At 36.3% G+C, this 22203-nt stretch overlaps 1 protein-coding gene across 1 annotated transcript; it reads left to right on the top strand.

Moving 5' to 3' along the window:
- The first annotated feature begins 8761 nt into the window (after positions 1-8761).
- LOC106059502 (ankyrin repeat domain-containing protein 50-like) lies at positions 8762-19532 on the top strand. Its single transcript, XM_056034169.1, has 8 exons — positions 8762-9025; positions 11528-11670; positions 12135-12319; positions 13908-14115; positions 14881-15058; positions 16629-16776; positions 18346-18507; positions 19209-19532. The coding sequence occupies exons 1-8, from the start codon at positions 9018-9020 to the stop codon at positions 19389-19391; spliced, it is 1215 nt and encodes a 404-aa protein (XP_055890144.1). The 5' UTR covers positions 8762-9017; the 3' UTR covers positions 19392-19532.
- The last annotated feature ends 2671 nt before the right edge of the window (positions 19533-22203 follow it).

Genomic DNA, 22203 nt, shown 5'->3' with positions numbered 1-22203 from the left:
AGGAAGAAACTTAAAACGTTCATTTACAACCACAGGCTCTTCCCCATTAACGCCATCACCTGAGACAGACTCGATGTTTAATGACATCAGCTCTTTGTGACGTCTGGAGTACAATCATCGAAAAATATTTTGCATTCGTGATATCTCGAAGGATAGCATTCACGCAGCATAAGCTACTGATGTAATGACTTAGACTTAGGACCTCCCGCGCCGTTCGTATCAGTTTGTATCAGTTTTCATGAGATTTGATTAATTTTAGGAAATTTCCATGAATTTTTCGTATTTTTTCTGCAATTTCAGGAGATTTTCAAAAGCTACTGGAACCTCAGGAGACCGCGGGAAGCCTGTTTTAAGTTATAATAAGTTTTTTTTTTTAAATAATTTACACCTAAAATTAGCGCGTGGCCTATGAAGTTGCGGGTCCCACTGTGGCGCATAGGTTACAGTGGCCTACGCGGCCCTGAGCACAAGTTTAGCTGGAAAATTTCATCTCGATAGGATAATGAAAAGTTGTCAAGAGAAATTATTCAAATTTAATATTTTTTGAATGACGAAAGTATGAGAGGACAGTAAAAAAAAAAAAAAACAATTGCTATTTTACGTATATTTAGTCAAGTTAGCATAAGTTAGGAAATCATAAGAAATCGTGTGTGCGACTCGCGTGACAATACAGACCGTTGTTTCAGTCAAATAAATATCTTACGATAATGAATCATATAAAATTGAAATATGTGTAGTAAGCTTATTGGTACGATATATAAATCTATTGTAAGCCTATTAGTTGCATAAAAATGATACTTTTTTTTTAACAAAATCAAACATGGACTGCACAAAAATCCTTGGACTTTCCAAGCGAAAGAAAGAAGAATGCTCTCCAATTTAGGTTAGGACTTCAACAGTTAATTGCTTGACTCTGGTTTTTTTTAGTACCACTTTGTTGTGGTGATAGCACGCAACCTTTCTTCGGCCCTCTCTCGTACTCATAAATCATAAACAATAACTCCTGCAGTAGTTGATGCGGTCACTTTGCTTCATTACTTCCCCTTCTTCTAATTACGAGTTAAACAATAAACCAGAGAAATAAACAGGAGCAGGCAATGCGTGAGAGGTGCGGGGCCTAATTATCAGAGAAATGAACGAAGCGAGATCCGAAATGAAGCAAGAACTTTTTGAAAAGGTAATTAGCATTATTTCTTCCTGCATCTTTTGTTCAGCCTTTGACCTCCCACATTTCTACAGGCTTTCGTTTAATCGGAGAATAAAATAAAGTCCGGAGATCATTGTTTACTCTCGGCTTGATCAGATTTCTTTCATTTTATCGATTTATAAGTCGAGCGTTGCTGTGAAAGGTTCCTGAGGCCACAAAGCTAGTGACGTCGTAAAATAGTCTTTTCAAAACGAGGTTAGGTTTGGGTACTTAGTCTGTCTGCACGCAAAATATTTAACTTAGGAATCCTATCCTATCCTAAAAAGAAAAAATAAAGTGTACGAGCAAAGCACTTATAAATACTAAAAGCAAAAGGGATGGGGGATAGAGCTATGGTCTGTCGACAAAGGAAATCGAGTTCAAGAACCGGTAATTTTTTTTTCTTTTGGAATTGTTTAAGGTCCGTGAGTAAAATATAAAGAAGACATTTGATGTGATATATTACCAATAATTTTGTATTTAAATTGTGATGGCCACAAACGTGAACTATCGATTAAGTGGATCCATTCTACATCACCTACTTCACTGACCACAAGTTATTTAAAAATAGAAAGCAATAACACTCTCCTTTGATAGCATGAAGGTGACCCTGGGTCCTACATTCTCTAAACCTGCCCACCTTCTATCCAAATTTGGGGAATAATTTACGAATGAAAGCCAGCAGCTAGAAGGACGGACAAAATTACCTCGACATCTCTACCACATAAAATACAGTTGACAATGTCGCCATGGCCTCTTTACCAGAAGTTCAAGTATTGAAATGCCTAGATGAGCTATCGAGCCATGACGATCTGCTTGGATTGAATACTTGTTTTTGCGCGTAAAAATGTTCTAAAAATAAAATGAAATGTAGGTATAGCATTATTTTGTGTGGGTGGGGATAAAGAGAATTGTTGGGGGAGAGAGTGTTACGACGCCAGAGGGATAAATTAAAGGGGTCCTACTAAAAGCAACATAGAGATGATTGAAATACTGAAATATTGAATTAAGTTCTAATTCAGGTCTTCAACTGTATTTTAGATATACTTTTCAATAATGATCACGATAACATTCACCCACTTCTTTATCCACACACCTTTGCCAACTTTTCCAGACAAGTGACAGGATCATAGGTATTCATAAAGTTAGAAGCTGAAACCATTGGTCAAATATTTCTAATGGCACAGATTTATTATTGTTTCTAGATCAATGAAAAATGTAATAGTCTGAGGTCTGTAAAGATGCTGGGAAGAACCGTTCGCTCAAGGAGGAGATAAAAAAAACAACATACGAAAGGCTGCATCGACCTTCGCTAGACTCCGACCAAGAGTTTGGGAAAACCAGAAGCTCACTACAGCGACCAGAATGGGGGTCTACAAGGCATGTGTTCTGAGTTCGCTACTGTACAGCAGTGAGTCGTGGACTAAATACGCATAGCAAGAGAGGAAACAAAACTCATTCCACGTGCGTTGCCTCCGAAGGATCTTGAAATCACATGGCAAGAGATCGTGTGCAATACCTTTAATATAACCTTTTTTTTTAAAGTATTTTTTAAAATTTATTTTCTTGTTACATTAGACGTATCTGAGTAGGAGGGCATTGCATTTAGTAACTAGATCTAGAGATTTATTAGCAAGTTTTTATAACGTGAATTAAGTTTTACAATCTCTTCGTGCTTATAAAATATACATTTGACAGGTATTTTAGAATTATAGGTATTCAAACACAAAGAATTTTAGCACCTTTTTTATTTCGTTCGCAGCGTTGATTATTATTTAGTGTCCTTAACAATCTAGAGATTGCATTTGACTTTCATTCTACGACTTCAAACATATTTTTAAATGAATGGGCAAATAACAGTAATAGATTTTGATTCGCAATGTAATTTTATTAAAATTATAGTTTAAGTCTTTTTTACAAGTAAATCACTATATTTCATTTGCGGACATTAGAACTTATAACTTTACCCTGCTACATAATAATATGTAACTTTGAGCTTCTTTTGTAACCGTTTCTTAAAGTATTTATAAACTTAAGGTGGTAAAAGATTAAAAGCAGTAGCCGAAATGAGAAAAATAATTTTAATGAACACACACATAAAGGGAGAAAATTCTGGAGATAAAAGAAATTTTAAAAAGTTCTTTCATATGGGCTTACCGTGCATACACTTTGGAACAATACTAGATAAAATATACATCGTCAAACATCACATCATTTACTTAGTACATGTCGTTTTGTATAAACCTTCACCAATATTATCTAAAGTTATAAAAAAAATAATTATTCAAACGGCCATAAATTTTCGGAAACGCATAATGGACATTTTGGAGGGGAACAACGACACAGATCTAAGTGATGTGTGGTCAGGATTATCTCCCCTCAAATGGCAGATTATTTGAGTCAACGGGTTAGCATGGAAATAAAAGAAAGTGGTAATCCTCGAAAGCCCTCAGCGATGGAAGTTCACAAATACATGACTTTTCATGACTCTAACCTTCCACAACCAACCATTTTCCTTCATTTGTTTCCTCCGTGAGTTTAGAAATTGAAATTTTATTGCCCGTTTTATTGCCCAAACATTAGCATTTTCAAGATCTAAAAAAGTTGTGCCCCTTTGTACCGAAATATCTTTATGAAATGGCGCTATGATGGAAACATTCGGTGATGGCTTTTTCTTATTTCTAATTTATCGTTGAATGCATTGATGTGGAAAGTGTTGATTCAAATTTCTTAATTCCGGGATTAACGGTAACACAGATCTACGAACAACATTTCTGAAGTCAGAGACTATCCCCAAGCTCTGTATTTCGTCAAATGTGTCTTTAACTCGAATCTAGCCTGGAGAGTAAACAAGAAAACTTGAAGAGAAAACGTCTGTCTTTGGGAACATTTGAAGGAGGCTAATAAAACTACTTTACATTGTATGACTACAGTAACGCCATGGGCAGTTAAGTGATTGCGTGCTTTGGTACAAAACATGAAAATGAGAACATTGAGTTTCCCAGAACATAAATATTGGGTACAGTGTTCATTTGAAACACGAACATTCTTGTGATCAAAGACAAAATATTACGGATTGAGAAAAAAAAATATAACTTGATGTTTCATTTGATGATGTAGCTTTTTTTTTTTCTTTGTAAACTACCTCTATTCAAGTCAGAACCTCATGAAACCTGGATCCAGGTACCTGAATGTTTCTCTACAGTTAACAGTCGATGTATATCGCTGTGATCTCAACAGGAAACTCGCTTGCCACACGGGGAAAACTATAGTCTAACCGTTATAATGTTTTTTTTCAAAATTAAAAAATAAATAAATGTCCACTTAGCTGGAGACTATATCTAAGACAACATGGCATACTCAGCAGTGTTACAGTCAAAGGCCATAACTGAGAACATTTCAAGTTGCTTCAATTCTATTACAGGAGGCGCGGTGACTGAGCGGTAAAGCTTCCGAACTGGGGGTCCCCGATTCGAATCCTGGTGAAGATTGGGATTTTTAATTTTGGATATCCAACTCCAATGGGTACCTGACATTAGTTGGGGAAAAGTAAAGGCGGTAGGTCGTTGTGCTGGCCACATGACACCCTCGTAAACCTTTACATCATCTGCCCTATAGACCACAAGGTCTCAAAGGGGGAACTTAATTTATAGTTACATGTAGATTCTAGATCTAGAAGTAGATATAGACTAGATTTTAGAGTTCTAAATCAGATCTTATGTTCTAGTGTTAGATCTAGATGTCAATGTAATGAAAATAAAAATAAATAATCGCACAAAAGTTGACCTTCCTCGTTGGCCGAATCAGAAAATTCGTAAGTTCTAGCAGGTGACGATGACACTGGTTTGGTACCCGAATGGAACCTAAAAATGTGTAAATATATTTTATTAAAATTATTTTTTTTATATTTGCAATTTTGTAATAGAGATTTTATCTTTTTAAAAAAAAAATATTTTAAAATGTTTTTCAAGTTTTATGACGACTTTTGTTTGATTATGGTAGTGAAGTGTTTAGAAGTCGTTCTTAAAGTTGACGACATCCTGATCCGTAGCAGTAACTGTACCTCGTGGGAAGAAGAAAGAAAGTTATGTAATGTACTGTTAACAAGTAAAATATTATTAAAATACATTTTTAAACTTTTTAACCAATTCTCCTTCATGAGGCTGCTGACAGTTTGGTCTCAGCAATATTTTACTCTTCAAGACTAAAAACACAAAGGAACATGTTTTTAATCCCGACGAATAATCCTGGTTAAGGGTATGTATAAATCACAGTATATGCAATTCTAATGCTAGGCCTATAGATCTAGATTAAGAAGACGATGCGAACATTGTTCCTACGTCTATTAATTTATTAATCTCTTGAATGTATAAGGCCTAGATGCGGAGATACACGAAGACGAAGATTGTCTGGACCTCTAGCTCATTTTTTTTTCTTTTTTAGACTTTGAAAATTATAACGTCCAAATTAGAGTTTTCCCAGTACGCAAAAATATTAGTCATTTTTTTTCCCCAAAGATATAAATCAACTGTTAAATTTCTAGGAAAATCTTTAGACTCGTTTCAAGATTTATGTCCAGCTTCTAACCTTTTGTCTTTTTTTAAAAAAGGCTTTTTTTTTTACTTCTTTAATGTTTTTTGACTAGATGAAGAGTTGGCAATCTCAAAAGAGGAATTGTACTACAAGGGCCAGTAACATTACAGACTGCAAGAGAACACAGAAAGACACAATGTATATCCATTTGAGAACTCTATTCGTCAACTGTAGGTCGATCGGGAGATGCTATTTTTATAAGCACTCTATGTTGTTATCCACGCTTACTTTGACATATCACTTCCCTAAGATGCTCTTCAGATTATCTACAATCTACACACTTTCATTGGGCAAAGAATACACAAATTATTTCAAACGTAAAGAAACAAGCTGTTGGAAGAGGGGAAAAAGGGATGTAACTAACAACTTTATTAAAACATAGAGTTATCTCTATTACTCTTGCATAAACAATGTCATTTTCTCTCCGCTTCTCTTCGTGACACCCCCACCCTCCCTTTTTTTTAAATGTCCGTGCCTCCTGCAGTATCGGTATGAAATACAAGAATTAGTTTTGTCTCCCACGGTAGTGACACTAGAGCCCAGGTGTGGGGTGATAACAGAATGGGAACATTTCTCAGACCTCTTCCTTTTTTTTTCTCCTTCTCCACTTCTTGCTTTCTCAACAGCAGTGCAAGTACTGATAACATGACAAGAATGTCGAGTTGACATGAACCGTACAGCACCAGAGACAACATTAGCATGCATATATTAACACAGAATTCTCCAACAGGGAAATGTGACAGTAAAAAAAAAGTTTGAGCAAAGGTGTCTCTAGTGAGTACCCAGAACATCATGATCATTTCATCAACCCAATTCAAAAGAGGGGGGGGGGGTGGCGGTGGCTGAGTGATAAGCGCTTGTCTTTCAAACCTAGGATCCTGTAGGACTATACATACTCCTTACAGTTTGTTTTATATATTAGATAACAAGAACATGACTTAAATATTTCTTGTTATCTAGATCTATATAGTTAAAAGCAACAGTTTTTAGTTTATTTTTTTTTACTAAAAATTTAGATCTAGACTGCCCTTTAAATATGCTCACTAGAGGCCATTTCCGGCCTTTTGGGTTTACCTAAGTAGCAGCCTAAAGCTGCCGGGCACATCTATCGTCTGAAATTGTAATTACGTTACATTGTAAGTTCCATCTTGCTATCTGAAGAATTGAATTCGTCAAGTGGCTGTCTGTTATTAGTTCATCTTGACAACGTACCTACTGAGGAATTGAATTCGTCAAGTGGCTGTCTGTCATTAGTTCATCTTGACAACGTACCTACTGAGGAATTCAAGTTATCAGACAGTTCTGAAAATTTCAGAACTTGTTTACCACAACAGTTCCATCGTTACAGCCACATTTCAGAACTTGTTTACCACAACAGTTCCATTCGTTACAGCCACATTCCAGAACTTGTTACCACAACAGTTCCATCGTTACAGCCACATTCCAGAACTTGTTTACCACAACAGTTCCATCGTTACAGCCACATTCCAGAACTTGTTTACCACAACAGTTCCATCGTTACAGCCACATTTCAGAACTTGTTTACCACAACAGTTCCATCGTTACAGCCACATTTCAGAACTTATTACCACAACAGTTCCATCGTTACAGCCACATTCCAGAACTTGTTTACCACAACAGTTCCATCGTTACAGCCACATTTCAGAACTTGTTTACCACAGTTCCATCGTTACAGCCACATTTCAGAATGTGATTTTTATAGATTAACTTATTGATTTTATTCTAGGCCTAAAAGCTAGTCAACTATGAAAGCATCAAATTGGTTTTCATTTAAGCCAGAAAAAAAAAGTTGGCAAAGATTCAAATAAAAGAAAAACAATTATTATTTACATTGGAGTTCCAACCTAAACAACTAAAGTAAATGACCATACAACAAAGAACAGAGATTAATCTTCACAAGACGGACCAAGAAGTAGTTGGTTCAATGTTTCAGTTACTATAATCTATTATTTGCGTATTAGTTTATCATTACATATACTATTGTTCAATTCTTTTCATACTCAACATGTATGTAAATTATGAAAGGTTTTCAATAAAAAAAAATTAAAGCATCAAATTACTAAATTTGTACCAGGTCTTGGTATTTTATGAGCCAACAAGCTAGTGAGCAATGAATAAAAGTCTACGAAATAAACTAGAACTATGTAGCATGCTTACACACAATAAACACAACGAAGTCACATGACAATGTCTTGGATAAGCAAACAGATCAGACAATACATACACATGTACAGTACATAATAGACAAAGTTTTCATCAGATTTTATAGCATTCCCCAGGTCAACTTCAAGGCTGGCGGCAATGTTTTTATAATCACCGCGCAGTAATTACACAATTTTTAATTCCAGACATTCAACATGATATCCTAAATTACAGAAGGTCATGGTCAGGTCCTAATCACGCCATTGGGAGCTGCCACCAAGTTTGAGTGAAATCACAAACTCTCTTTGTATTCTTGCTCAACAAAGATTATTTCAAACTGAGCAGATGATGTAAAGTTTCAAAAACTTCAGATAAAATGATAGCAATCTAAATATGAATACATAATTTAGTAGCTTGAGAATGCTTATCTGAAATATGTCTTTTAAAATGATTTAAAAATTAGTATTTTAAACGGTTTTATATATTTAATTTAAACAAACAGTGAAGTTTCTCTTTCAGAAGATCAAAAGTAGCCACTGTATATATTTTAGCATGTAAATACATTTGTGAAATCAGATTTTCAATAACACTTTTGGTTTTGAGAATCAAAATGTAAGAGACAGGCAGATGAAAAGACAGAATGTACGAAATGAAACGCGATATGACCATTTGGAGGCAGCTTTTAAAATAACATAAGGGACTTAATCCAATATATATTTTGCTGTCGTTAAAATTTTGTTTGAGCTCCCTTAGAATGTGAGCCAAGAACGATAAACAACAGACCGACAAACACAGATCTAGGTCAGGGTTTCACCTCTATGCGAAAAAGGTAAATCTAAATTTAGGCTCAGTCACATCTACTCACGATGTGCTCAAGAAATACACTTGCTAGATCTGTGTGTAGTTACTGTGTAAACTTTTGGTTACCAATGCTTTTTGTGAGACAGTGTTAATAGAACTCTAGAATAATGGGAAGATGTTTTTGTTCGATAGATTACCCAAAGATCAAAGATAACTTCTCACTTTGAATATCATCCGTTTTGAATTACGTCAGCATCTATTTTTGTGTGTAAACATGACCAGGTAATACTTCATAGAATCATGATTCTCTCCTTCTGCTAACCATCCTCTGACTGCTTGCTGTTTACACAAGTCGTTATGTGTACTCGGAAAGCTAGCCAGTCATACAGCATTAAAGAGATGCACATCGTTTTAGGATTGAGTTTTATGCTCTCGGTAAAACGTCAATAAGTCAAACGTAGTGTACATAAAATAAACTAGTAATTAAACAATCAAACAAGTAATCAAACAAGTAATCAAACTCTATGGACTCCTTCTGTCGCGAAGCGACTACGGATCATCTCATGGAAATGAGATTAATGCATGGGCATAAGGCGGCATAAGCTGTGGTCGGAACGATGTCGCCCACACAATAGTTCCCCCTCTCCACGCAGCTGATGTATCCAAAGGAACGGCAGTGCCGATACTGTTTGGAGTTCTGCCAGGGTGTAGCATCGGGTGCCTCAAACTGCCCTAGGGTCGCCAGCTCCTGATTTTTCCTCAGGGTTGACTTCCGAAGCCTTTCCCAGGGTATAGTTGCAAGGCAACAGAGGTTTGAATTCAGAGTTTTCCTTCTCCTAAGTGGGTAGCCAGCCATGGCTAACGAGCCCCTCCTGCCCGAAGCTTACTGGTTAAGGCGCCACTTACTCGCCTTTGCCCCTTCTCCTGTTAGTGAGAACAGTTCCGACGGACTCAATATCTGAGCCACACGTGAAGACCAGGAGTTGGACTGGTTGTCAGAGGCTATTTGAGAAGCATGCCATTAGGAAGCATTTTATAGGTAGTGGAGTGCTTACATCCATTACCACTTCCGGCAATGACAACCTTGCGGAACCAAGTAATCAAACTAGTAATCAAAAAAGTAATATAGTAGCGTGTTGAAAATAAAGTAATCAAACAAAGTTATCAAACAAGTTATCAAAGTTTTCAAGTAGCGGGCTGTTGTGAGACAATCTAAAGAGCATTTGTAAGCTCCAATAACTGCTTGATCAAGAGATCTAGATTCTTAAAACATTCTTTTAAAATATAACAAAGGTTTATTCCGTTTAATGAAATAGGCCTATGTCTTATTCTGTCTGTTTAGAAGCAAGTTTCTCGAATCTCTAACCTAAAACCATCGTCATTAGCTTCTGTCTAAATCTAACCACGTTTTGGTTCTAGATTAATAAATACACAATAAATAAAAGTAAAGCCTACATCTACTAGTCATGCCCCTTGACAAGAGAAGGAGTGAGTTTTTATGGGTCACAACGGATGACCATTTAGTGGGGCGATAAAACCAATGCCGGCACACACCGCTTCAGTTATAAAACTCAGCCAACGCGTCCCTATTTGATTAGAACTGGTTTCATTCATTGATGAATCACAGTCACATGGCAATATATTTTTCTTACATGAAATAGATCTAATGTATTCTAAACTATAAAATTGCATAGAGACCCTTTAACACCAACCTTGAAAACCACTGCCTGAGCGACAATGTATGATCTATAGCAAATGCTCAGTCTTTCATTTCATCCGATTTCCTGAATCGAGCTATAGTCGTTCTTTGACTGATACCACTATAAACAATCATCGCTAAGAGCATTCCAATTCTGTTGACGTTACAGCTAGTACATCTACATCTACATATTATTGAAATAAAGATTTCATAGACTGTTCACCAGCAAAAAGTCCTTGCCATGGAGTTGTACCATATGTGTACAACGTTAAACTGGACGGCGCCTAACTCCAAAGATGGCGCAGTATTTTGTTTATGTTCATTATCTTATTAAATTTTTAGGATCGATCGTACTAGCATTGAATGTGTCTCTATTAAGTTCTTCATGGCATCGGAGACTCAGATCTACTGACGCGTCTTTAAGATCTGACAATTAACGTTCACTTTTGTAATAGCTCATTTCATTGTCTCTCTTCGTAAACCTGAAAGTCCGCTGTATACAAAACCGATATTAGACAATTTTTAGGAGTTAAAAAAACAACAACGAAGAACAGTATCTAAGTATATGATGTACTGGAAATGATATAAGGTTTCAAAGGGAGACAGTGCAATGAACTAGAAAGGGCAATGTTATGTGTGGCTCTAAACTACATGTGTTTTAAAATCTAATACATTAATCTAGAAAACCACTTTGACGACTGTATAAGAACCATTTGATTCTCTTGTAACACATTTCCTACCCAGAATTGGTGTCAGATATGAAACAAAAGAAACTCTGCCGGTCACTCTATCCTGTACCAGTAGATGTCATTACATGTTGTATTTCATAATTATGTTGTTGTTTTGTTTTGTTTTTTGTTGTAATAATTTTGCTTAATCTGAATAATTCGTTAATTTGAAATGGGTCCGGTCCACTTGTTTTGAACTATCGGGACTCCACTGTTCTCTATGATTGTATACAAGATTGTGATGATGTTAGGATTGTATTGTTCAACATGTTTGATTATCTTTGACTAAAGTCTTTTTCTCCGTTTCATATCACTGTGACCATTAGCTCATGATGAAATATTGGACTATTCTTATAGTGTCCTCTCAGCCACCCAGGCCAACAACACCAGAATATTGCACGTCTTACTAAGTGGGCCAACCAGAGCCAAAGAAATTGAACAGTCACTTCTTTTCGCTGTCAAGCTCGGTTACGCCGACTGTGTTCAGTGTCTAGTAAAAGGTACACAACTCAATCAAATGCTTAAAATTTTAAGCAGTGCATGGATTATCTCACGAAAAGAAAAAAAAAAAAAAAAATTTCGGTAAACAAGAAAAACACACAAAGGCTTTATACCATCTTTAAAAAGCTTGTAATAATTAATGCATATTAGAATTTTTTTAAAGGAACATTTTTTACTGCATATTGGTACAAAATAATAGTATCTAAGGTCACAATCGAAAATATGTGAATGATACAAGTTGTTATTTGTTTTCCATTTATCCAATTACGTATTTAGTAAAATACACATTCAATTTTTTTTAAATCTTTTTTTTTCATCCGAGCATTCGCTTTTGTTATAAGTGTCCATAAGGGATTATATTTTTATCACACAGTGGCCTTGACCTGTCAGTTTGCACTCCAGTCACATTATGCTACATGGACCTAATGCTCTCTCTTTTTTTTTTTTTTATCTTGGTGAGCAGCTGGTGCAGACCCCAACCTTCCAGACGTCAGCGACAACCCGCCGCTTTACTTGGCCGTTAGAGAAGGTCATCATGAGGTGGCCGAAGTTCTGTGTTGCGGGGGTGCGAAAGTGAACGCCCTGGGCAGTGGCAACAACACTCCTCTACATGTGGCTGCCAAATGGGGCAAAGATGAATGTCTAGAAGTGAGTTTGTAAATCCATTATTTTTATTTTGGTCATTTTTTTTTGTCTTATAGTTTAGATATCCCAGTATAGCACAAACCACACGACTTAGCAGCAAGGAAGCATTAGCCAAAATAAACAAAATATACATTAAACAAGCGAAAAAAAAAACACTTAAAAAACAACAACAAAGCTTATATTAACTGTATCAATTAGTTTGGATTAGTCATGAAATCAAATTTGTAATAAGCCTCAGACAACAATCTATAAAGGGGACTAATTCAGCGTATAGAATCACTTCAGTCAAGTACTATTTCTTTCCCTTGTTTGAGATACCAAACAAAATAATGTATTACCAATTGTTAATTGACTAATTGGTTAATTTTTAAATTGATTCTTGTGTTGTCAGGTAAAAGAAATAATTGTGCAAAATTTCAGCTTGATTCGAGTTTGAGTGTGGGAGAAATCACGTGTATGAACATTTGGCCAGTCATACAAGTTGATTGATATAAGCCTTGTAAAAATAAATCCCTTACGCCTTTAAAATCTTCCCCTAACACTCTAGCAATAAAAAGGTTCTATGGCGTACTACTCGATCCTCTCTCAATGCTTTTGCAGTAACTAGTACACAAAAATTGCAAAGAGAGTTTGTGTTATGTTACAAAACTAAGGCGTCCCCATGACGGACCCTCCTATAAGGCTAAACATTTTTAAACATTTTCAGCACAAATATCAGGAGCCTTGCACTTTTTCTTTGTTGTCGTCCCAAAAGTTGTGTTTTGTTGTAATCGTCCCAAAAGTTGTGTTTTGTTGTAACCGTCCCAAAAGTTGTGTTTTGTTGTAACCGTCCCAAAAGTTGTGTTTTGTTTGTAACCGTCCCAAAAGTTGTGTTTTGTTGTAACCGTCCCAAAAGTTGTGTTTTGTTGTAACCGTCCCAAAAGTTGTGTTTTTTTTGTAACCGTCCCAAAAGTTGTGTTTTGTTGTAATCGTCCCAAACGTTGTGTGTTGTTGTAATCGTCCCAAAAGTTGTCTTTTGTTGTAATCGTCCCAAAAGTTGTGTTTTGTGTAATCGTCCCAAAAGTTGTGTTTTCTGTTTATTATTTTTACACCCTCTCTTACCAATGGCTCGTATCCCAAGTCCAAACACTGAGAAAGATATGATAGGCAATGACCAATAGATACATTCTGTCCCCAATGTCCAACACTAATTGACAGATTAAGTTCTATGGCCATTTCATACATTCTGATGTCCAAAATTGTAAGTGGCTTAAAGTCAAACTTTGCAATTGATTCATTAAGAGTTACTTCCTATTAAAGGCAATGATAAAGACCAGCAGTTACGAAATTGTCACAGTGTTTACTTACACACCAGCAGTTACGAAATAGTCACAGTGTTTACTTACACACCAGCAGTTACGAAATTGTCACAGTGTTTACTTACAAACCAGCAGTTACGAAATTGTCACAGTGTTTACTTACACACCAGCAGTTACGAAATTGTCACAGTGTTTACATACACACCAGCAGTTACGAAATTGTCACAGTGTTTACTTGCACACTAAAAAGATCTAAACGTCTTTCTCTTCATATTTCATATTTATTGCCACAGGTTCTCGTGTCCCATGGATGTTACCTTAACGCCAGAGACTCCTACGGGTGCACAGCTTTGATCCTCGCAGTAAGGGGCAAGCACTATGGGGTCATAGGCTTCCTGCTTGGGAAGGGATGTGAAATCAATTGTGTCGATCATCAAGGGAGGTCAGCCCTGCATTATGCCAGTCAAACTGCTGTGGCAGTTGATCAGCTTATTAAAGCTGGTAAGTAGAGAGGGACTTATTTCAATGTTTGTCTTCTAGCCATGGCCACGAATGAGAGAAGAAAAGCTACACGCAGAAGTCAAATTTGTTACATGCCTATTATATTACATGTCGTGTCCCAAGACTAGAGGCGAGGCCGAAGGCCGAGTATTTTGTGGAACTACATCATATTCCATCTCTGTACCACATCAGTCGCGCGGGTGTCCGCTGTAAAACTGTTCCTTGGGAAACGGTGTGTGGATAATAACAGGATTGTTGGGGCTCTCTTCCATCCTCTAGAGTGCATTGCACTGTTTTGTTTTACTTCCCTATTGTCCTAATTGTCTCCTCTAACGACCTGTTCCACCCGGGCGCCACGTTGAAGCCGAAAATCGTTGCCCGGGAATTACTTTATAGGCCTCTCTAAGCTATGCCATAGATAGTGGTATGAGAAATGACTCAAGTAAACATTATCTAATGATGTCATGACAAGGTGATACTAGTTATCAAATGGAAATGTCTAATATAGGTCAAAGAAATGATTGAATGCTAGAACTATCAAAACTTTTGAGGTCCCAGTAAAATTGGATCCATAGTGTAGTCTACAATTATGATAAAGGTTGATTCATATTTCAATGCGGTATTGTTGATTTCATCGTAAGAGAGTAAATTCTGATATCTTTTATGTTATTGATGGCTCATAACTGAAAATGTATTAGAATATATTTGAGTCTCAAAAATATATTTTTAAATATTCATGATGTTAAAGCAACATTTCAATTACAGGTGCAGATGTAAATATTCAGGACAACGATGGCTGTACTCCTTTACTTGTTGCTGCCACAGAAGGACTCGACAAGGTCATACAAAGCCTGTGTCAGGTACCCGGTGTCAAGGTTAACATTCCCAACATGCCGTCAAAGAAAACTCCTTTACATATTTTGGCTTACAAAGGACATAAGAGGTATACAGACTTTAGGTAGAGGTAGTATACAGGCCTTTGAAGAGATAATAAATGTACAGACCAAGACTTACTTAGACTTAGATCCTCCCGGGCAGTTCAGCGCATTGGGCGGCAAGCTGTCTCCACAAAGATCTGTCACTGGCAATGTTTGAAGCCTCTTTCCACCTGCTCCTCGTGAAGTGTGGAGCCAAAGTATACGAGGACTTCCATGTTTGCTCTTTCCTCGTATTGGCCTCCATGTCATCGCAACTCTAGATATGCGTTGTTCATTCTGTCGGAGGACGTGCCCTGCAAACTTCATGCGAAGCTGATCACAACCTCATTAAGAGTTCGAGTTCGGTTTCGGCCTAGGATTTCCTTGAGCGGACTCCTAAAATCAATCTAGTCATTTTTGGCAGATGTCTTGTATCCATACTTTGCTGCTAGGATGACGATTGTGTTAAGAAGGTTGATTTTTTTGTCTCAAGTGCAATAGCTTGGCATGTCCAAATAGGCCGCAGCATTTAAAAAATGCTCCTTGCTTTTCCTATTCGGCCTCCAGCATCGTGGCAGGCATCCCCATCGTTTGCTATGCACAATTTATCCAACTCTTCAAGCTCTGACTCGCACCCTTTGCCTAGTATCCCACTCGCACAATTTTAATTTTATCCAAATTTATTCGCCATTCCTTGTATACATTTACATGTAGACCCGAGTAGTGCTACATCGTCGACAAAGTCCAAGTCCGTCGTTCGATTCTGTTCACGCCATTGAATACCGAATGTCCAGATAGACAAAATGGATTAAAGAAATAAAACAAGATAAACATAAAGATTACTTTAAACAATCAAAGCTTATATTAAGTGTACTTGTATCAATTAGTTTGGGATCAATCATGTTCATGTAACTAAATTTGTAATATAGACTAACAATAATAAATCTGTGCGATTAGAAATATTTTACCAATTGTTTTTGTTAGCGCAATTTTATGCTTTTAGTTTTCTCACTACGCTATGATCGTTTCACTTGTCTGGGCCAGTTGGGAAAGAGAGTGGGGAATAAGAAGGATGTGTCTGTGTGAATGTTTCCGTGATCGCTTTTTAAAAGCATTTTTTTTTATTTGGTCGACTGGAATTCGAACTCATGGCTCAAGTCTTCTCAAAGGGACTAATTAAACTTACACCACCATATCTGTCAAGTACAATTTCTTGTCCTTGTTTGATACCACACAATATAATTAATTACCAATAGTTATTCAACTTATCGGTTTGTTATTTTTTCATTGATACTTGTTTTTTTCAGGTACAAGAAATAATTGTGTAAAATTTCAACTTGATCCGAGATTGGGTTTGCGAGAAATAATGTGTACAACCTTTTTACCAGACAGACAGACTGACAGAGTGAGTTGACATAAGCTTTGTAACAATTCTTTTTTATGAACGTAAGTGCAATATGCTTATTTGTTACTTGACAAGAACGTTAGCGTAGTGTCTATAGTGTATAAGAGTTCTACTGACACATTTGAACACTAAGCAAACGTATTTGGTTTTCACCATTTCAAATGATTTTCTCATTTTGATTCTGAGCCTAGCTGTGTACAGGATCTTATAGCTGCAGGGGCGGATATCAATTTACTTGACTGTGATCACAGGTCTCCACTTTGGTACGCCGTGGCCAACTCTAGGTTGGACATCGTGACTCTGTGTCTACGAGCCAATGGACTGGTAGATACATTTCAGGTACAAGAAAAGACATGAAATTATAATTTACATTTTTACTTGGGCTGTAAAAAGTAGTTTTCTTTTCGTACTTTGTGATCTATAGTCATAGTCATGTTAATGTCATCTGTTTCTGGCCCACGGTTAACGAGGGTGTCCTTTGGCCAGCACAACGACTAACCGCCTTTACTTTTACCCTACTAATGTGAGGTACCCATTAGAGTTGGGTGGACTCACAGGCGCCCGAAATTAAAAATTCCTAGTGCTTTACCAGTTAACCATTGCAACGCCGACTTCTGAGGTAGATGTCGGTAAAAATCCTCCATGTAAATCATCTGTCTGAATTGAGCCACTTATAAGATATAACAACAGTCAAAGTGTTGGATATAAATGTGTGTAAAGAAAGATTACAATGACTTCATAAATCAATTTGTTTTTTTATTTATTTTGTTATGTTGTAAGTTTTGGGTTGAGCGGATAGATTATATTTGTAGGAATCGGTTTCTTTCCTTAATCCTAATTTACAATATATGAACAATTGCAAGAATGAACAATGTAGGCTAACTAGGAAATATAGGCCCCCTATAACAATGGACCTCATTCACCAATCGTAAACAAACACAATTTTGCCACGTGATTCTCTATCTCTTCTATACAAATTACGTAATACACAATGGCTATCACGTGATACGTTTTTGTTTTATCAATATTATCACATGTATAAATGTTGTTTGTTTACGATTGGTGAATGATGTCGATTTCACGAGAATGAAGTGTCCAGATTTATCATTACGTTTGAAAGGTTTCAATTGACGTAATCTTGAAGTTTTCTTAGGCATATCTTCGCCTCATACCGTAAGCCTTACGCATTGGTCAACTCTGCCAGGGTTTCTAGATCTATCGATCTACAGCTAGATAATGCCAGATCTGACCATGAAAGTAAATTGCTGTTGCATTTGTACTGCTTAGCTTTGACTTATGCAATGCTGTTTTTTGCTTGCTGGTAGCCCTATACCTAACAAACAAAGTCTTCAATGTGCTGCGAAAGCATGGATAGACCTAGAATTAAAGGGTCACTTGTGTACAATCCTTTGGCTCTCTGCTTTCCTTCTTATCTTACGATCGGATGTCCCTTTTCACTATAAAAACCAAACGTTTGGAATTCTCTCCCTTCCAAACTAAGAAACATCACAGTCTTCTCCGCTTTTAAAATAGAATATTAAGACCAACCAGTTCACTAAAACCTAATTAAATCCTTTACCATTGGTTAAATTTCTGTTATATCCTTCAAAGCGTCATGGGTATACGTTATGTTTATGCTCAATGTAAACATAATTATTATTGTAGTTATTGTTATAAACAGTAGTTTGCAAACTTTCTCTGAGATCGGTTCAATGCAACCCTTTTAACAGTATCCATAATTTATAATCTACAATCTAATACAATCTAAATAACTAATCTTAGCAGAAGAGGAGGGGGAAAGCAAAATGCGTGCATGTTTTTAAAAAGCCCCCAATAATAAGCCTTCTGACTACTTCTAAATTTAGCTTATAATATAACCCAAGTTCTAGTTCATTTTCTATTTCGAAGTGCCCTGCAGATATTCCCAATGGATCCTGTCCTGTCAAACTGGCTGTTGACTTGGGACTAGTGGACATTCTCAAACTGTTCATCATTAGCGGCTACGACAATCAGCACATTAGAGAACATCTGAGCCATCCTGATGTTAACCGACTCTTTGTCAATAATCAAGTAAGGAAATAATGGTGTAGGTCATACATGGTAGTTTCTCCTCCCAGTCTCTTGTTACTTAATAGTGAGACCAGGAAACAGGAGGTACACATCAAGTCGTCGTTGAGTTGATATCTCCTCTGATCTTACTTCCTAGAACTGTTAAGTTGATGATATCTCCTCTGATCTTACTTCATAGAACTGTTAAGTTGATGATATCACCTCTGATCTTACTTCATAGAACTGTTAAGTTGATGATATCTCCTCTGATCTTACTTCATAGAACTGTTAAGTTGATGATATCTCCTCTGATCTTACTTCATAGAACTGTTAAGTTGATGATATCTCCTCTGATCTTACTTCATACTGTTAAGTTGATGATATCTCCTCTGAACTTACTTCATAGAACTGTTAAGTTGATGATATCTCCTCTGATCTTACTTCATAGAACTGTTAAGTTGATGATATCTCCTCTGATCTTACTTCATAGAACTGTTAAGTTGATGATATCACCAATGATCCTACATTATGCAGATGTGGAGTTAATAATATCCAATTGTAAATATATGTCTGCTGTTCGAGCTGACACAGTTATGCTTCATAATTTAGATAAAACTTTTCTGATTTACTAAAGTTTTACTAATATATAATTTCTGATTTTGTCGATGATAAGTATCTGCTTAATGCTTAAGTTTAAAAAAAAATTATGTCTTCTGCTACAGATCCTACACTGGTTGGAACATGCCCAGCAGGTGCTGTCACTCCAACAGATATGTCGCAGGTGGGTTCGTCATCACCTGGGATACCACCTGTTCATGGACATCTCAAAGCTGCCATTGCCACAGAAGATATTGGACTTTATTACGATGAAAGAACTGGAAGATATACACAAGTCAGTTAGATGAAGACTATGTTTACGGATGTCTGTGATGAAAGTCTCTTAGTTGGAAACAAAAATCTTAATATTGACTTTTATGTAAAGCTTTAATTTGTCTAAATAGTGTGCATCTACCCCCACTGAATGAAGTTTTTAAAAAAATAAATAAATCAGTTATCTATACCTCGGCCTTTCTTTTCCCTATCAAATACATTGATCTACATCACATGTGCTAAATACCCACTGACTGATTCATTCAATCATGTATGTATGCATCAAGAGATCTCAGCAACTGATGAAGGGATTCACATGACATTTAGTACACACGTTCCTGTATTCACTTAGGTGCTTGCTAAGAAACGGTTTGAGAGATTCACACACTGAACGCCGCAATGCGCGAAAGATCGTTAGCTTTCGATTAAATCTATGTTATTTATTTTCTGTATTTCCTTAAAAAGACGCATTCTATATAAGAAGCATACATACTCATAGTAACTATTTTTAAAGATAGAGAGATAGAGGGAGAACTGATCATTCAATCTAACAGATACTTGATTTAATAGCTAAACAAGTTTGTTTAGGGGATCGATGAAATGCGACCTGTTTATTGAACAAGCAAGATTAAAAAAAAACTTATTTAAAGGGGAAGAACTCCTACCTTAAAACTAGATCTACTAATAATGTACAAGTTATTTCCTTTATTCGATATCAAACAGATGAAAAAATAAACGTATGCACAAATGTGATACTAGATAAATTCCCAGATTAATCATGTCCATGTCAATAGCCTCTCTTACCTTGTTGTAGTACTATAAAAGTAGACATTGTTTTGAAAAAAAAAAGGTTTGCATACTAATTTTTAAAAACAAAATTGTTCGCTATCAAAAGAGCAGCAATAGCCGTTGCATATAAAATCTGACAGCTGCCTGGTTGTGCGGTAACCGAGCTGGATTGTCCTTCGCCTTCTCAATAGTCACGACTCTCGGGTTCATACCATGCCCACTGCCACCTGCGGAAGGTTTGGACTAGGTAGTAGATTATCTTCAACTCTGAAACAAGTAAAACATTTTTAATTTTTGTGTACAACAATGGTGAAATTCAATCTTGTCCGTCACATCAAAACGTTCCACGTCCACATTCTGAACGTTTCCTTGAAACTGTGTGTATTACGTTAGTTGATTGGATCAAACTGTGTGTATTACGTTAGTTGATTGGATCAAACTGTGTGTATTACGTTAGTTGATTGGATCAAACTGTGTGTATTACGTTAGTTGATTGGATCAAACTGTGTGTATTACATTAGTTGATTGGATCAAACTGTGTGTATTACGTTAGTTGATTGGATCAAACTGTGTGTATTACGTTAGTTGATTGGATCAAACTGTGTGTATTACGTTAGTTGATTGGATCAAACTGTGTGTATTACGTTAGTTGATTGGATCAAACTGTGTGTATTACGTTAGTTGATTGGATCAAACTGTGTGTATTACGTTAGTTGATTGGATCAAACTGTGTGTATTACGTTAGTTGATTGGATCAAACTGTGTGTATTACGTTAGTTGATTGGATCAAACTGTGTGTATTACGTTAGTTGATTGGATCAAACTGTGTGTATTACGTTAGTTGATTGGATCAAACTGTATGTATTACGTTAGTTGATTGGATCAAACTGTGTGTATTACGTTAGTTGATTGGATCAAACTGTGTGTATTTCGTTAGTTGATTGGATCAAACTGTGTGTATTACGTTAGTTGATTGGATCAAACTGTGTGTATTACGTTAGTTGATTGGATCAAACTGTGTGTATTACGTTAGTTGATTGGATCAAACTGTGTGTATTACGTTAGTTGATTGGGTCAAACTGTGTGTATTACGTTAGTTGATTGGGTCAAACTGTGTGTATTACGTTAGTTGATTGGATCAAACTGTGTGTATTACGTTAGTTGATTGGATCAAACTGTGTGTATTACGTTAGTTGATTGGATCAAACTGTGTGTATTACGTTAGTTGATTGGATCAAACTGTGTGTATTACGTTAGTTGATTGGATCAAACTGTGTGTATTACGTTAGTTGATTGGGTCAAACTGTGTATTACGTTAGTTGATTGGATCAAACTGTGTGTATTACGTTAGTTGATTGGATCAAACTGTGTATTACGTTAGTTGATTGGATCAAACTGTGTGTATTACGTTAGTTGATTGGATCAAACTGTGTGTATTACGTTAGTTGATTGGATCAAACTGTGTGTATTACGTTAGTTGATTGGATCAAACTGTGTATATTACGTTAGTTGATTGGATCAAACTGTGTGTATTACGTTAGTTGATTGGGTCAAACTGTGTATTACGTTAGTTGATTGGGTCAAACTGTGTGTATTACGTTAGTTGATTGGATCAAACTGTGTGTATTACGTTAGTTGATTGGATCAAACTGTGTGTATTACGTTAGTTGATTGGATCAAACTGTGTGTATTACGTTAGTTGATTGGGTCAAACTGTGTGTATTACGTTAGTTGATTGGATCAAACTGTGTGTATTACGTTAGTTGATTGGATCAAACTGTGTGTATTACGTTAGTTGATTGGATCAAACTGTGTGTATTACGTTAGTTGATTGGATCAAACTGTGTGTATTACGTTAGTTGATTGGATCAAACTGTGTGTATTACGTTAGTTGATTGGATCAAACTGTGTGTATTACGTTAGTTGATTGGATCAAACTGTGTGTATTACGTTAGTTGATTGGATCAAACTGTGTATTACGTTAGTTGATTGGATCAAACTGTGTGTATTACGTTAGTTGATTGGATCAAACTGTGTGTATTACGTTAGTTGATTGGA

This window comes from Biomphalaria glabrata, chromosome 6, assembly GCF_947242115.1.
Source record: "Biomphalaria glabrata chromosome 6, xgBioGlab47.1, whole genome shotgun sequence".
Taxonomy (NCBI): Eukaryota; Metazoa; Mollusca; class Gastropoda; family Planorbidae; genus Biomphalaria; species Biomphalaria glabrata.
This window is presented reverse-complemented; position numbering and strand designations above follow the sequence as displayed.